The following is a 16,352-nucleotide window of genomic DNA, read 5'->3' on the forward strand; positions in this document are numbered from 1 at the left end:
GGAGACAGAACCGTCAGTGGATAAAAAACTATTGTTATGTAGATATAGAATATTAAACATAGACTAGCTGCACAATCAGAGCTGGCTTTATCTCACATACTGCACTGCTTCCCTGAGGGCTTAGACTGCAGCAATTTCATTCTGCCAATATTGATATTCAAACAGTGATCATATGAGCAGCAGTGTGTTTTTAAGATTTTAGCTTAGCTTCCACTTTATTGTAATAATACATAATATAACTCAATATAACAAATAATACAAACTGAAAATGCATTTGACCTTCTCCTGCATCGACATTCAGTTCTTTGCACATTCTGGATAAATTATTATTATTTTTTTTGACATTCTGGAGAAATCGACTCTGAATCAACTGAGCTGACTCCAGCTTTTCTTTCTTCTTCTTTCTCACTTTGGCCTTTTCTGAATGTCACCTCGGTCTTTGGCACACTGCAGGAGAGAGAAATCAAGACAAAAAAATCAGAATGAAGAAGTAAATCGAAACCACTCAGGTCAACATACAGGGCGCTCAGACATTTGTTGGGTTCTGATATATAAAGGGAATATGGCGCCGGCTGTCAGAGTGTGACTGATGAGTAAAGATCAGTCTACACTAGCGATGAACATTAAAGGTCCATCTTTCTCCTCCTCTCTGTCACTTAAATACTTTGTGACTCGTCATGTCTACAGGCGGGCATTTCTTAAAAATATCTCAGGTGAATCTTTCTTTTTCTGGAGTCATCGTGCTCGGCCTCGTGGGGAACATTTGCGGTCACGTCCCTTTGAGTCATGTTTGTGGTTACAGATGTAGGTGCAGTTCTCTTGTTGTCCACATGGAGGCGAGGTCTGAGCGATGGTGTGCAGCTGTGCGTCGACGCAGCTCCGTCTCTCTTCTCCAGTGGTGTAATAACTATTATGGGAATAATCCTGTCTTTGTAGGTAGGATGTGTCCCTCTTTTAATCCCTCGGTCTATAAATACAGCAGAGTGTCCACACAAGAGAGCAGCTCAACATCAGCGCCAAAACATCAGGACATATTTACCAAAAGAGAAAAATGAAATGAAGACATAAACAATCCAGACAGATAGTTCATTCCTGGTTGTGTTTGATTTCACCAAGGTCTCTGAAGTGTCCTTAAACTAAACAGAACTCCACGATCAAAGGTGTTTATTGAAGACGTTCCTTTAACGGAATAAAGACTGGAATGTCATTTTTATAGCCTAAAACCATTTGACAAATACTGAACAACTAAATCCATCAAGTCAGACTGGTTTTCATTATTTGAATAGCAAAGCCTCCACCCAGTGTGGTTACAGTATTCCAACCAAGATGATCTGATACCAACAGTCAGGGAGCTTTCAAAACCACAATAATATAGAAAATTACAAAGATAGTGGCATATGTTCATCATGTAAAAATCGAAATATCTGGGTCTGTAATTTCACAATTCAATAAAAGACTTTTTTTCTTTATTGGTATAATTTCCTAATATTTCTTTGTAGGGAAGATTAGACTTCAAAGATAAACTCTCGTCATTCCTTATGTATTCTGAATTGTGAGCCCTTCCTGCAGAGATATTTCACACGTCACCATCTCCTGGACAGTGGGTATAGCGGTCTTAATAACGGTCTTCAGACCACGTTTTAAGGTCTCCATCTCGGCCTTGTCTCGGTCTCAGACTGGGCAACTCTGGATTTTAAATCAAGACCGGTCAAGACCACGACTGACAGGCTATTTTTCATGACTGGGATTAGACGGAAACTCCCCTCTCTAAAAGAACCAATTATTAATTCTCTTTGCAATATGACCAGGTTGTCTATTTCATTCACAGAAAAGTCTACCGAGAGTTTATTCTTAAAACCAAAGACTGTGAAATGAAGAGCTCCAAATATGGAAATAACACATTAGACACAAGGTTAAAGTTCCACAGCTGACGTAAGGATGCCTTCACAACATGAGATTTGTTGTTAGTTTGAAATCTTCAGCTGCATGTCAAACGTATTCTTCCTCTTCTTGCATCTGTGGTCAGGTGCTTCAAATATTTGTTCTCAGATTTCCCCGGCTCGTCGACCCTGATGCGCCTCACGAGTTCCACTTTGGCTCGCTCTCTTCATCATCCGACATCGCGTCTCTCTGAGGCTCCTCTGGCAGCGCACATTTATCTTCAGCTGTAATAAAGGATCATCTTCATCATTCGTCACTTAACACACCTCCTCCCCTCGTCCTTCTTACTTCATCTTCCATCAGCTTACACCTCAGTGACGGCGGTCTTTCCTTCAGACTGTGTGTGTGATCTCTCAAGGTCATCTTGCACTTTGAAAACCTACTTGATGCTTTTAGTCGGTGTGTCGGTTTTGTCTTGATGACCTTTTTGTCCGTGGTGTTTAGCCAAGAACACTTTGACTCCTAACACAAAGTAGAAAAAAAGAAGATTAAAATGTTGTTTAGATTAAGAAATTGAAATCTATAGGTAGAAATAATAGGTAGAAAACTGCGACAGTCAAAGGACCTCGTGGGCACCTGTTTGTCACTTTGACTCTTAAAGGAGACATATTATGACAAATCCACTTTTACAGTGTTTTTGAACTTATATTTGGGTAACCTGAGTGTCTACTGACCCACAAAATGTGAAATAAACCCATATAGGCCTTTGTTTGTAGTCTGCAAAAGTCTTACAACACAGAGAAAAATGCTCCGTTTCAAATTTGCTCCCCTTGTGATGTCACAGTGGGATTCTGTTTTTTTTTTAAAAACCTCCCGTCCCCTGGTATCCCCACCCATGGACTCCACCCCCAACCTAAAGCAAAACTTTTGAGCATGTCCGCCATTTTTCTGCTCGCTACAGAGGAGTGATGTCTACCGGGAAAACTCAGGGGGCGGGGCTCATTGCATTTAAAGAGACACACACACCAAAACGGAGCGTTCTGAGAGAGCTGGTTTATACAGGGTCACAAACCTCCTCTGGTGCTTGATTCATGTTATATTTTGACCAAAGCACAGCACAGATGTTTCATTTAGACCACAGGGGTACTGATTGAAAAGGTGGAGAAGGGGGATAATATGTCCTCTTTAAATTAAGTTTTTTGCTGGATTTTAAATGTGTGTAGAAGGTTTATTCTTCCATGACAGCATCTCTTCTGTTCATCCGTCTGTCTGTGCTGTTAACTTGTGATCCGGTTTTGCATGCTAACAACCCCCCCTACTCATCTTCTTCATACCTGTCAGACTCACAACACCTTGTAGACTCGTCAAACTAGCATCCTCACCAACACGGTGTGTATATCTCCACCACTCCTTCCTTTCCTCCCTCCCTCCCTCCCTCCCTCCCTCCCCCCCTTATCATCCAGGGCACCGGCGTGTTGCTAAATGGAGTCGGAGCAGCTGTACCACAGAGGCTACTGCAGGAACAGCTACAACAGCATCGCCAGCGCCAGCAGCGACGAGGAGCTGCTGGAGGCCGCCGGCGTCATCATGGACTTCCACACCACCGAGGATGACAACCTGCTGGATGGGGATGCTGCCTCCCCAGGTAGGGGGGATAACACCTCCAGTCCAGTCCCGCCCCTCCCCCCTCCAGCTGTCTGATTTGGTCCTTTTGACGCACCCAGACAATCCTCACTGTTCCAATCGTTGAGTTCTCAGTGAGCGTCAGTTCTGTTGAGTCATCCAGCTGCTGATGTCAAGACGCATCAAGTGTGTTGCTGTGCTGTGACGCAGTCGCTCTGCCATCCGCCCCCCCCCCTCCCTCGTCTTCATCCACCACCCATCAGCTGCTCCATTTGTCCTCCTTATACCCCGACTGCTTCAACCCTGCTCCCTGTTTGTCTGAAACAGCCTCACAAATGGTTACAAAAGAGTTTACTGACATAATCAAATCTCTTTCATTCTTTATCTGGCCTCAGCAGTTGACCTTTAAACTGTTTGACATTTTGAATGCATCCTACAGTTTTTTTTAAACAAAGGAGACTGAAACTATAAATCTCAGCTCAGAATCAAAAAACAATGATTCAAACTTTGTCACCAAACATCAAGATCTTCATGGCATGGTGGTCCATAATCCAGACTAATGACATGGTAATCCAGACTACATCAATCGTTTGTAAGGTTCAAAGTAAATTATTTAACACATAATAAAACACTATTTTTTTTCCCCCATTTGAAGCTAAATTGTTGGAATTTTGTTAAAGAAATAACAAAAATGTCTCGCATGCTGCTACGCTAGGAAGCTAGTCCAAACATTCAATTAATCTGCCCTTTAGTTTGACATGATACACATATTTTTGGAATGAGATAATTGGGGAGACGATGCTTACCACTTATACATTATCAGTGGACGATCGGTCAGATTGTTTCATAATAAATACATTCAATTCAATCCGCATCACAGCAGCCATCATGGTTGTTTATATTAAAACCTAAAGGCTCTTAAACCCACCCCGTTCAGGATGAATGGTTGAGACCAAAGAGGGACCCCGCACACACATCTTCCTCTCAATAAGACTCCCGACAGATTTATTCTGACAAACAAAATGCTTTAGAGTTAAAGCTCAAATTAAAACCACTTTAAAAACAGCTTTAACTTTGGAAACATGATGCATCTGCCCGAGCAAACTCTTCTTGGAGCGCTGATGGCCTAGCGGTTAAATCGTTACCCATGTACAGAGACAATGGTCCTCCAAGTCCAACCAGTGGCTCCTTTCTCGTATGTGATTCCACACTACTGTCCTACATGCATCTAACTAAAGGTAAAGCCTAAAAATAAATCAAGAAAGTATAAAGTAAATAATAAAGTAAAATGTTGAATTTCTTCAGCTTCTTTAGCCATTTATACATTTTTATCATTTTCTACAAAGCTATTTGTAATTCCAGCGATATGCTGAAGACTTGATCGAGATTCTTTTCAGTCATTTAAAACGACTTCATAACCATTTGTAAGACTCCCTAAGAATCCCATTTTCTTTTCTTTTTTTAAATATACATTTAAGTTTGTTTGTCTTTTATTTCTTACTCTTCCATTTGTAATTGTGCTTCTTGTCTTAACTCCTCTTACCAAACTTGACTTTGCATGCCTCTATAGCTCTTTCCTGCTCCTGTATCCTGCTTGTGATCTCTTCACCTCTTCAATGTTTCCGGCAGTAGATTTTGTGCTCTCACTTGTATGTGTGCATTGACGCTGCTTGTTGATCCTCCTCCGTCTTGTTACTTGGTTGCACTTTCCCGTCTGCACATCAAAAAGAGGAATGGTGGTAGTAATAACCCAGACACGTGGCTGAGTCTCTGTTCTTATTGTATTCAGAAATGCGTCATCATCACCCTGCTAAATATAGAAGAGCTTAGGTGTGGTGAGGCATGTATGTGAGACAGTGATAGTAGCTCATTATATCATTTATTATTATTACTATAAAGGGCGTGTTGAGATTCCTGCTGAGTTTTAATGATCACCTGTGTTTACTCATCTCTGCCGTGCCACAGAAATGCTGTCATACCTGTCATACCTTACAGTCACCTTGTTACTCATCCATTCAGCTTTTCTCTGGCACCCTGACCGGTATATCTGGTGTCCCATCATCATCTGATCTGCTGCATCCGCTTTGTCTGAGCAAATGTGCTGTTTAATCTGCGTCTAGCTTTAGTTTGGACTCACAGCTGATCAAACAGAAGACGTGGGGGGGGATGTCAAAGGTCTCGGCTGAGCCTGGATCTCCAAACATTGTCTCATGAGCTAGTTTGTAAAGCAAACTAGTGTGTGTGTGTGTGTATGGGATGAGGACAGTCTGATCTGTTTAAACTCGGGTTTAAATGTGTGCTGAGAAAATAGAGTTTTCCCTGTTGTCTATTTGAATTGGCTAAATTGGATTAACTGACTTTAACTGAATATAAAAATGCACTTCTTTTTTGCAAGGCTGCGATAAAAGGAAACAGACTTGTTGCTTTTAGGGAACGAAGATCTTTTTTCCTGCCACACGCTTCTCTGTCTTCTCCGTTTTCTGTGGCGCAACTTTCTTTAGTTCGAGTCAGCAGTTCCTGTTTTGCAAGACTCACTCTATTTAAACCCTCTCTCAAACGATGTGATGTCAGAATCCTCTGTGGTTGGAAGTCGTGAGTTGTTGATGTGACAGTGTTTCTTTAAACGTTACGGTTGCCTGTTTGCCTTCAGTTGTTATGATTTATAAGTGTAGTAAAGCATAGCAGTGATGCAGTGGAGTCTAGACTCATTCATAATTGAACAGGAGACTGTGAGTGAGCAGGCGATTCAGTAGGCCAGAAATGACTTTACTGTATTTTACTGTATTTACTTGTTAGCTTACTTGCTACAGCCAAATAGATACAGGAGTTTTTATACAAGTTTAAAAAACATATACAGGTCTTAAAGGGAGAATGTGCGACTTTTTAATCCAGCAGATGTCGCCCATGAGCACCAGCATGAAACCAAAACAAACTGCTGTTTGGCGATACCTCTGCCATAGTTAAGCCTCCGCTCTCCTCCAGCGACGCACCACCAACACCCCTCTCTCCTTGCATTCACACGAAGGAGTTATACATCGGAACGCACCGTTATTAAACATAATGAAGCGCAAGTGGGGGACAACATGGTCCTTTGCTTGAGCTGCAATTGCCTGCATTGTTTTGTTAGCATGCTGGTGTTAGCACGCTTTAGTTAGCCTGTAGCTTCACGTTGTATGTTTTCAGATCAGAGTGACTGTGATATAAACGCTAACTTGACATTCAGTCAGTAGTGAGAAGGCTATGTTCTTCTTTTCTCTAGTCCTTGGCTAGATACGCAAGGGGAGGAGCCAAAAAATATAAATCAGCAATGCTACATTTTTTTCGTTGATAGCTTACAAAAACAGGGTAACATTTCATGTTTAAAGGCTTTATATGCGATTTTTTTTTTGATCCAGCAGATGTCGCCCTTGAGCACCAGCATGAAACCAAAACAACTCGCGCTGCATTGTTGTGTTAGCATGCTAATGCTAGCGATCTTTATTATGCTGGTATCTTCACACTGCATGTAAATTTACCTGAAATGAGCGTGATCTAGAAACACAGTTAAGCAGTGAATACAGTATGTTATTCTTCTTTTCTCTAGTCCCTCAATTAAACAACTTTTATACACGAGGGGAGGAGTCAGCCGGCCGTCCCGGCGATGTAAACAAACTGAAGATAGGACTCTGAAAACTCAGAAAGCATCACAGACAGTGGGACTCGGGTGTTACACCCATTGTAGACAGTCATTACTCACAGAGTTATTTTCAGAGGATATACTTGATTTATATTATATTTAAGTGTGAAAAATCACATATAAAGCCTTTAAAGTTTTCCTTTTTGGACCAAATTGTAAAGTATTACTGTAAATGCCTCAGCTCCACCTCCCAGTTCCACCAGTCCTGATTGGTGTGTCTGTTGTCATCCAAACTTGCTCCGACATTCCCATGAACCAGTTTGGCTGCCGCCCGCTGTGAGCGTGCGTTTTCAGGAAATCTCCAAATGAATGTTGTTTGAAGTTTGTGTGTTTGCCTCTCTCTGCCTCCCTGGGCTATTTTTAAATTGTAGTGAGGGGTGAGTTCTTAGGAAAGTGTGTAAAGCCCTCCTCCTGACTGTGACTGCAGCGTGAGCAAAGGGGGCCGGCTCACTCTTTTCTTTTACCTTGTGAAGATTTTCTGCTGAAACTTTTTGTTTGCTGAGGACATTGTTGTTTGTGAGATATCTGAAGAGTTGAGGAATGACGAGCCCTTGATCTGAGAAGGACTTACTCCGCTTTCTTCCACTCATTTCGATTAAGGACACTGGAGATTCTTTTCTTGCTATTTACGGCTTCGGTGTCCTTCATCAGGACTTGTTAAACAGGCGTGTGAACTATGGCTGATATCACCTGTGCCATTGCCTAGCAACAGGAGCCCTGTTGAAAGGTAAGGAGGTTTAAAGGTATGACAGATATTACAGCCAGTGAAATGTCAGGGTCCCATTGTCTAAGCCCTGAAAGACCTGTCTTTAGCAGCATTGTTTCATATCATAACACATGATCGCATCAGGTTTACAAAACACCTTCTGACTCTGATTCTACCCAGGGAATGCAGGGAAGTGTAGTTCTCATACAATTAGTTCAAACAAAACATGAATTCAGTCCTTTATTTTGAATGCTGAAGGCAAAGCAGCAATTTAGAAGGCAAGGCAAGTTTATTTATGTTGCACATTTCAACAACAAGGCAATTCAAAGTACTTCAGAGGAAAGAAAAGAAACATTAAAATAAAACATAAAAAAAAAAAAAAATCACTGGAATTATTAAATCTGAACATATGTTCAACAAATAAAAATAATTCAAATGAAATTAATTGAAATAAATAAAGTAAAAATATAAAGAGTTAAAAGTTACAGTGCAGAGTTAAAATTAAAAAAATATTAAAATTGAAGAAGAAGCTCATAACAATGTAACAAGGCAATTTGCAAGTTTATTTTTATGAAACAGAAAAATCCTTAATGAAATTTCTTTATTGATTTATCCTACAGATTTTTTTTTTTTTTTTTACCAAACTAATGATGTGATATTTTCTTAGGTACATTGTTATTATCCAGTGTAGCAGCTGCTGCTCAACCTGCATAGTACGCTGTTATAACTCATTTAAACTCCCCCTACACTTGCTCAGAATGGAATGTTCCAGCTCCAGCTCTATATCTCCCGACACCTGAGACCCCGGATGTTGGTCTCTCCCGTACAGGCAAGGGCTGAGGGCTCACTGATCTCCCTTAGCAACCAAGCAGGCACGGCTTGTGTGATGACATCATCAGCTCCAACAAGTCAGCTGCTGCAGTGGGGAGAGTGAGAAAGAAGAAGAAGGGAGGGAGGGAGACTGGACAGTGCGCACACACACACTCTCAAACACACACACACACATGCGCGTTTGTCGTCCCTTTTTGGTAAACATGGCAGCAGCAGCAGCAGTGCGCAGTGAATCCCTTTAGCTTAGCTTCGCTTCGTCTCGTCTGTCAACATGGAGGAGGAGGACGCGGCGGCCGACCCCTACTTGCCCTACGACGGAGGAGGGGACACCATTCCCCTGCAGGAGCTCCCTAAAAAAAGAGGTACACCACGTCCCCTCGTCTTTTTCCTTTCCCCCCCTCCACCCTTCCCTCCATTTCTCACGCCGCTGTGATAGAGGTCGACCTCCTCCTCCTCCTCCTCCTTCTCCTCCTTCTCCTTCTTCGTGTACAGTGAGTGCATGCAGCCATATGGCAGGCAGGTGGAGGAAAATGCTGCCTCATCTTCTGCTCTTACATCAGAGTGTCGATGCCATTGCTCATAACAACACTGCATGTTCCTGCAGGGAGCTAAATCAAGCTATCTGGCCTGAATATTTCCACGTCCTCCTGTCGCCTCTGTTGATGATTAACCAGCAGTGTGGGTGTGGGTGGGTGTGTGTGAGTGAGCTGAAGATAAAGAGATAAGAAAAGAAAAAAAAAAAGAAGCTGATTTAAAGTCCAGGCTCCTGTTACGCCTCTAAAAACAGCAGGACAGGCATCCATTTTAATTCACAGAGAGTCAAAGTCATACTTAAGCTGCAACATGTGTGAACTGATGTATGAACGTGAGCTAAAGCGTGTTTATTATGTTCCTGCTGTGAGGGACACCTGTTGGCCATGTTCAGGACGTCACATCACATCAATCACAACAGGCTCCAATATCACTAAACCAAACCGTGCACTTTATTGTTGTTTTTCCCTCCCTGTGCGGCCTTGAGCGAGTTTTATCTTCACGCTGTTTTGTTGCGTCCCGCAGGCTTTGTTGGATATTTACGGTGAGTGAGCGTAGACAAAAAAAGCCCCCCCGCCCCCCCCCCCGGTGAGTTCAGGACGGATTTCGACGCTGCCTACAGTACATCTGAACGTTAACCTCCTTCCTCCTCTCAGGCACGTTAGTCATAGTTTGTGATCCTCTTGTGGCAATTTCTTCAAGTTATTGTTTCAGGAGTTCACCATTTCCAGCTTTTAAAATCCCCGAAACGCCTTCTTAAACCTTTTTTAAAAAATCAAGCTAAGCCAGTTGCATTTGTACTATTTCAAGGTAACTGGGTTGTTTTAAGGACATTCACCTGCGGCCTGCCGTCCAAAACCAACATGTCGACTGTAAACAACCAGAGCGAGAGGACCGTTTAAGTCTGCAGACTTTGTTCCTTTTTTTATTCGTCAGACTTTTTTTTTTTTTTTTGCAACTCTGGGGATTTCTTTGGCAGGTTCTAAAGAGGCTGTCGGGTTCAGTTTGTGATCACATGACGACCGAGCAGACTAACCCTATTCTGACCTTGCCGACCCAGAGTGTCTTAGCCAGCTGCTTCTAAACCCTCCTGATCTGATTTAGCCAGCAGTAGTAGTAGTGGAGGCCTGATAAAGGGGGGAATGCAGGGGTGGTTGTGGACCCAAGAAACCTGGAGTGTCTCCACTGTTAGACACAGAAACCTGATCGTCATGGTAGCACATGAAGCGCTTGTCAAACACTTCCCATTTCAAGAAGTTGTATTATTGACAGTCAGCAAACCTGTGTGTTGCACAGACGTGGCTTTTCACCCTCGATACAGGCGGAGCAGAATCGCTGTGTTAACATCTTTAGCACACTGGGGAAGGAAACTGAAGCCTTAGTTTCATGTCCTCTTGTCTCTGTTCTCCAGTGGAGCGTGATGCCGACGCTGTGCTCGTATGCAGTCCCCTTAGTGTTTCTGTTTTCCAGTGGCGTCACCCTCGTTTTGGCTCCCCTTCCTGATGTAATTGATGTCAGTACTGCAATATCATCAACTTAAGGGGAAGGTTTTCTCATTTATCTTGTCGATAAAACCCCCTCGTTCTTTCACTGGAAATGGAACTGTTCCCTTTTTCTTAATAAGGCAAAGTCATTCTGTTGTTGTTGTTGTCAGCTGGAGATTTTGCAGCAGTGACTGCAGTGTGAATCTGCAGTCTTATCTTGGGGCTCTTGTGGTCTTCATATACTAACACTGCTGGCTTTTATTTCTCCAAGAGAACATGTTTGACCTCTTTTCGGTTGCATTTCAGTCCACAGATCACTTTACATTTATAATCACCTCGCCTAGTTTCCGATAAATCCAAAGTTAGTAGTATTCTTATTAGTTAAGCAAAAGTAAATGTATCTTTGTTTAAAGTTTTCCTCTGTGTGTTGACATTATTGCAATCAGCTGATTAAAAATACATTTTATTGTCTTCTTAATCATAATTTGCAGCTTCTTGGTGCACAGCAGACTGGAGTAGATCCTGAAATAAGTAACCCTTTGTAACATACCAGAAATTTATTGTGAATCGAAATCGATTTGTGACCCGAAGAATTGAATTGGAATTGAATCATAAATTACAGAAAGACGTGCACACAATCTTAAGTCAAGCACCGGAAAAAAACGTCTAATTTCCCCCAAAAGCTTGTAATGCACCTTTAAGGAAAAGCTAAAGACCCAGCTCTTTCATGAACAACTCAGCACTTAATGATGATATGGATGACGATAATGATGACAATGTTTAATAAGGAGGATTTTGATGCTAATTAGAAATTTGAAGAACAGCTGTCGATTTTGTGCTTTGCCTCTTTGCACTTCCTGTCAGCACCTGTGTGTCCAATCAGACTTAAAGCTCAAGTAATGGATAAAAGCATCTGCGAAATGAATTGTAGAATAATTTGTTGCATAAACCAAAGATTTATTCAGGTTAACTACAATGTTATAAAGCTTAAAATGCTCAGTATAAAGTGAGTAAAGTAAATTAAACCTGAATAATCCATTATAGAATGACAACGGCATCCAGAGATCAGGAAGGCCTGTTAAGATTAGAACTGAAAATAGTTATCTCACTCCCTCTGTCTCCTGAGAAATCTGAGCAGAACAGATTGTCCAATCCCGTCTGTTACAGATTTATTGTTGTTACGCCTCCACAGCAGACGGACTCAAACCCTCCCAGCTGCTGAATGCACGAGGTCAACATGCTCTGGAAAAAAATCCCTAATATCTTAAGTCTACAACTCCTCAGACCTCACTTTATATCCAGGTACTCAGCTTTCCTTTGCGCTCAACACACTTCTGGTAAAGACTTAAAGTCGGAGCTTGCACTGACATCAATCAGCCTGAATGGCAGGATTAAGAAATCAGATCTAGTTTTGACATTTCTTTCCAATAAAGGATCAAAATGGATCAAAATGGACCATGATGCTTAAAGTCAAAGTAGTTTGCTTGAATATCTGTTTAAAGTGTGAGCATCTGCAGGTTGGTAAAAGATGTAGCTTGTTCCCCGCTGACCACTCCATTATATGTCAGTCCTCCCTAAAGAATAAACAGCCCCTTCAAGTTCTTTGAGCCCCTTCCAACGAGGTGCAAACATTCCTTTTCTTTGCTGTGTCACACTAGTTAGCAGCAAAATGTGATGCTCACCACATTGTTGACGCTGCTTTGACCGCTCAGTAACACCCTTGTCTACGTTTAAGATAACTTTCTTCAGTATTTTAAATATATCTAAAAGCTTAGGTACATGTTGGCACATATGAGGAAAGCATTCCAGGGTACTTTACCAAAACTTGGCTTTGGAACTTCCTTTTTGGTCATACTCGTCATCTGAAGTCAGCAAACCTGATGGTAGTTGCAAAGCTTGATCCAAAGGCAGCTGGACTTGGTTAAACACTTGCATTTCAAGATCTTCAACCGAGTCCAGTTGCCTTTGGATCAAGCTTCGAATATACCATCACCTGGATGACAGATGGTAGTCCAACAGTGGCACTCTGAGTCTTTAGCATTTGAAACTGAGAAATAGTTGCCGTCCTAAAATGTAATGAAGTGATTGCAGCGGAGAGTGTTGTTTAAATGGTCTGAAAATCAAAGTGAACCTTTGAATCAACATCATTTTTAACCGTTACAAACGTGTTGTATGTAGTGTTTACATTAGAACAGGTTGACCTGCTAAATCCAGCATGAATGTGTTGTCTGATTTGAAAACTGAGCATGCTGTGCTCCCATCCCATGAACGTTTGAAGAAGTTTGTTTAACTTGTCAAGTATATCCAGTTATTTAAAAGGAAGAACCCAACTGCTGGTGGTTCAACAAACACACAATATGAAGAAAAAGAAGCTTTATTTTCTACACAATACACTCCTATCCAGTCACAAGACGTGTCATATTTTTATGGGTTGTAGTTGTTTGTGTAATAGCTCATTCTCTTGTGCTTGTATATTGTTCAGATTTAAGGCTCAAAGGAAAGCCCATGTCAAATACTCCCATTAAACACGACCCACAGCTTGTAATGTTACTGATCTCCTTTGTGTCGTCAGGTGTCCAATGCCACTGTCGATTACATCACAAAGGTCAAATCTTCAGTCCACTTCCATAAATAAAAATCAGCCTTCTTTATTGCTTTTGTTGAGTCAACACTCGAGTCACAAACCGAGACCGTCCCTGTACAGCCCAGACCAAAGCAGTCACTCTGAAATCTAAATCTGACTCCACTGCAGCTTCCATAAGCTCACACTCTCACTTTCTCTGAACTGGACATGTATCTGTGCTTGGACAAGAGCCACTTTCTCCCGGTGGATTACAGAAAATCACACAGTTCGGAACTTCTCATCTTCCTTATCCAATTACACATCAAAAGCCGTGTTCCCATCCAATAAGCTGCACGTTCAATGGCCCCACAGCTTCTTTATAAACTGAAGATGTGTATAATTTGTCAAAAACATGGTCGGATTTTTACCACTTCCATTTTGTATCTGTTCTTGATTCATTATTTGGTGGATAACATCGTGTCGCTCGTGGTATTTTATGGTAGTACCGTGTCATTGTTACAGCAGTTGCTGTGTACTTACAGCTGAAAAAGAAGCAGATCCATCAGAGGGATTTTTTTTTTGTCCCCCATGAATGGGGCTTTGTTGTGTAGTCACGACCCTGCCCCAGTTGTAGTGGTGCTCAGGAGATTAAAAATGTAGGGTTATGTATGTACTGTAGACTGGAATGTGTGTGTTTGCGCTGAACTCCTGCTATGATATTTAACAAAGTGAGAGACAGACATGAAGAGATCGATGTTGACATCCAGTTACAACTCACACAGCTGTGACATGACGACATGCAGTGTGGGAAACGTTTTTATTTGCTTCTGCACTGAATTTCCAATTTCCAATCAAATATAGTTTAACCGACTTGTCCACAGGTAAGAAAACACTCAGAAAACAATCCAAAATTGAGCACAATTTATTTTTTCACAATATATTTAATGTACTTTGGTTGGCCGAGTGTGGCTGACGTTAGCATTGCTCGCACCATTGCTTTACATCCAGGTAGTAGAGATAGGAGTGAAGGCCCATTAACCCAAGCTTCAGTCAGTCTATGGATGGGTTGCAGTTTTTGCACAACTGACTAAACTTGCACATCCCTGTTATCTACCCTCTGAAACATCCTCTGCTGCGACCGACTCTTTCCGATTGGATGCTGCAGCAGCGACTCGTCTGACTGATGTGTGTGTGTGTGACTGAATGAGGAGGGAGGTGGAGTTGGACTGAAACAAATTAACCATGTAACAGCATTCCTGTAGGCTCAGCTCGATGCTTCGTGCATACTAACACAGGAGGAAGTTTCTGAGTTTATCTTTGAGATTGTTTTCAAAGGACGAATCAATATCTGAGGGAGATGAAATAGTTTGGTGGAATAACGACCTTCAGTACATTTTCATTACTTTAACACCATGTGAAAAAACCTCTCAGCCTTTGGCTTCATAATTAAAATACACGATTTGATTCTCTCTCTTATCTCTGATCTTGGTGGTGCTTATTGTCTCTCTCTAAATTTCAACTCTTCCCCCGCCTCATGATCTCGACTGATGATAACCTGCTTGTGTTTTTCCGTCTCAGCAGGAAGTGAGTTTCATTACAGAAGCCAAAGATGCTCAACATGTCTTATTTGCTGCAGCCAGCAGCACCACAGTTACTCTATTTTGATGCGATATTGAGTTTTTAGAGCGTGAGCTCTGTTTGCTTTTTAATCCCCTTTACTCCTCTCTTTTTCTCCGCTGAGTGGTCTACATTTAGCCTCATTGTGAAAAAGGTCGTCCCCGTTTTACCTCCTGTTTATTCTCATATTGCTGAATGTACCACATTATTGTTGTGAGTAATTCCACATGCTTTCCTTTCTTCTTCTGACAGAAGCATTAACTGTTGTGTCTCCCCTTTGTCCTGGTCGCACACTGCTCTGCCTTTGTGCTGCAGAAGAAGTCACATACTTCTGTCGTCACTAGAGGGAGGATTTGGCTCTGCTCTTTGATTCTCTCAAACGAGGGAGGTCTGGGTTTTTACCTCATTTAGCAAACAGACTTTGTAGCAGATTAGATATTTGTAGAGCCCGACTGATAAATCGGCCAGCCGATATTATCATATACAGTGACTATCAGTATCGGCTAATTTTATCGCAGATATGCGCCGATATCACTACATTTCTCTCTACAGATCGAAGATAGAGCTAAGAAAGATATCGGTATCTGATTTTCTCTCTCAGATATCGGCCCCAAAAACACAGATAAGTTGCACCCTGGATATTTGGCAGGCCGTTAAGGGCCCTCTTGACTTGAATGTTGGCATTGACTTAATAAATAATGAGAACGATGGGAAGATAAGGAGGAGGAGAGAATTAGCCTTTAACTGCTTCATCTCCCTTCATTTGAATGTCTCTGTGTGTGGATGTGTAGTGAACTATATTGAGCCTCAAGAGTAACATGAAGTGTGTCCTGTAATGTGAAGGTCAGTAAATGAATCTAATTATAGTAAAAGCTCGGTTTTGTTAAAGGCAGTCAACAACATTGTCTTTGTATTTGTTGCTTTTAAACCACAACGCTGTCTCTAATCATGGTCATGTTGAAGTCCTTACTAAACCAACTCGTGCTGATCCGGGCTCTATGACGTTTCATTGTCCTGCAGCCTGTTGGCCGATACAATCAGAGCCGCCTTAACGAGACTGTCAGACATCCAAATAGTTCGTCTTGATGAAATGAAGAGGAATTTTAATGTAATAAAAATGTGATTTAGTTAGGCAGCGTTTAGCATAAGATGCTAATCGAGTGAGTTACGCTCGATGATTTATTTTCGTCTCTTCTCTCGTCAGGGTCTAACTACGCCATGTCTAACGGGGGCGGGGCACCCAGCAGCACCACCCACCTGCTGGACTTCCTGGAGGAGCCCATCCCTGGTGTGGGGACCTACGACGACTTCCACACCATCGACTGGGTCCGAGAGAAGTGCAAGGACCGCGAGAGGCATCGGAAGGTGAGGAGACTGTGGATCAAAACGAAAACCACATTTAAGGGTCTCAGTGAGTTGGTTTTTAAAAGGAGCCACGTG

At 41.9% G+C, this 16,352-nt stretch overlaps 1 protein-coding gene across 7 annotated transcripts in view; it reads left to right on the plus strand.

The window, feature by feature from the left end:
* The window catches only part of clcn3 (chloride channel 3), a 38,790-nt gene that overhangs the window by 6,649 nt on the left and 15,789 nt on the right, over nt 1-16,352 (plus strand). For 3 of the 7 annotated variants that reach the window (XM_020640314.3, XM_065950625.1, XM_065950626.1), the window contains exons 2-3: nt 3,345-3,526; nt 16,117-16,277. In XM_020640314.3, the coding sequence (XP_020495970.2) occupies nt 3,364-3,526; nt 16,117-16,277 (324 nt within the window). In that variant the 5' untranslated portion in view covers nt 3,345-3,363. Of the gene's footprint in view, nt 1-3,344; nt 3,527-7,670; nt 7,908-8,643; nt 9,080-16,116; nt 16,278-16,352 lie in introns of those variants that run through there. The other 4 variants (XM_065950624.1, XM_065950629.1, XM_065950628.1 and 1 more) reach the window with 4 other exon arrangements.

The sequence above is a fragment of the Labrus bergylta genome, chromosome 22 (genome assembly GCF_963930695.1).
Source record: "Labrus bergylta chromosome 22, fLabBer1.1, whole genome shotgun sequence".
NCBI classification, from domain to species: Eukaryota; Metazoa; Chordata; class Actinopteri; order Labriformes; family Labridae; genus Labrus; species Labrus bergylta.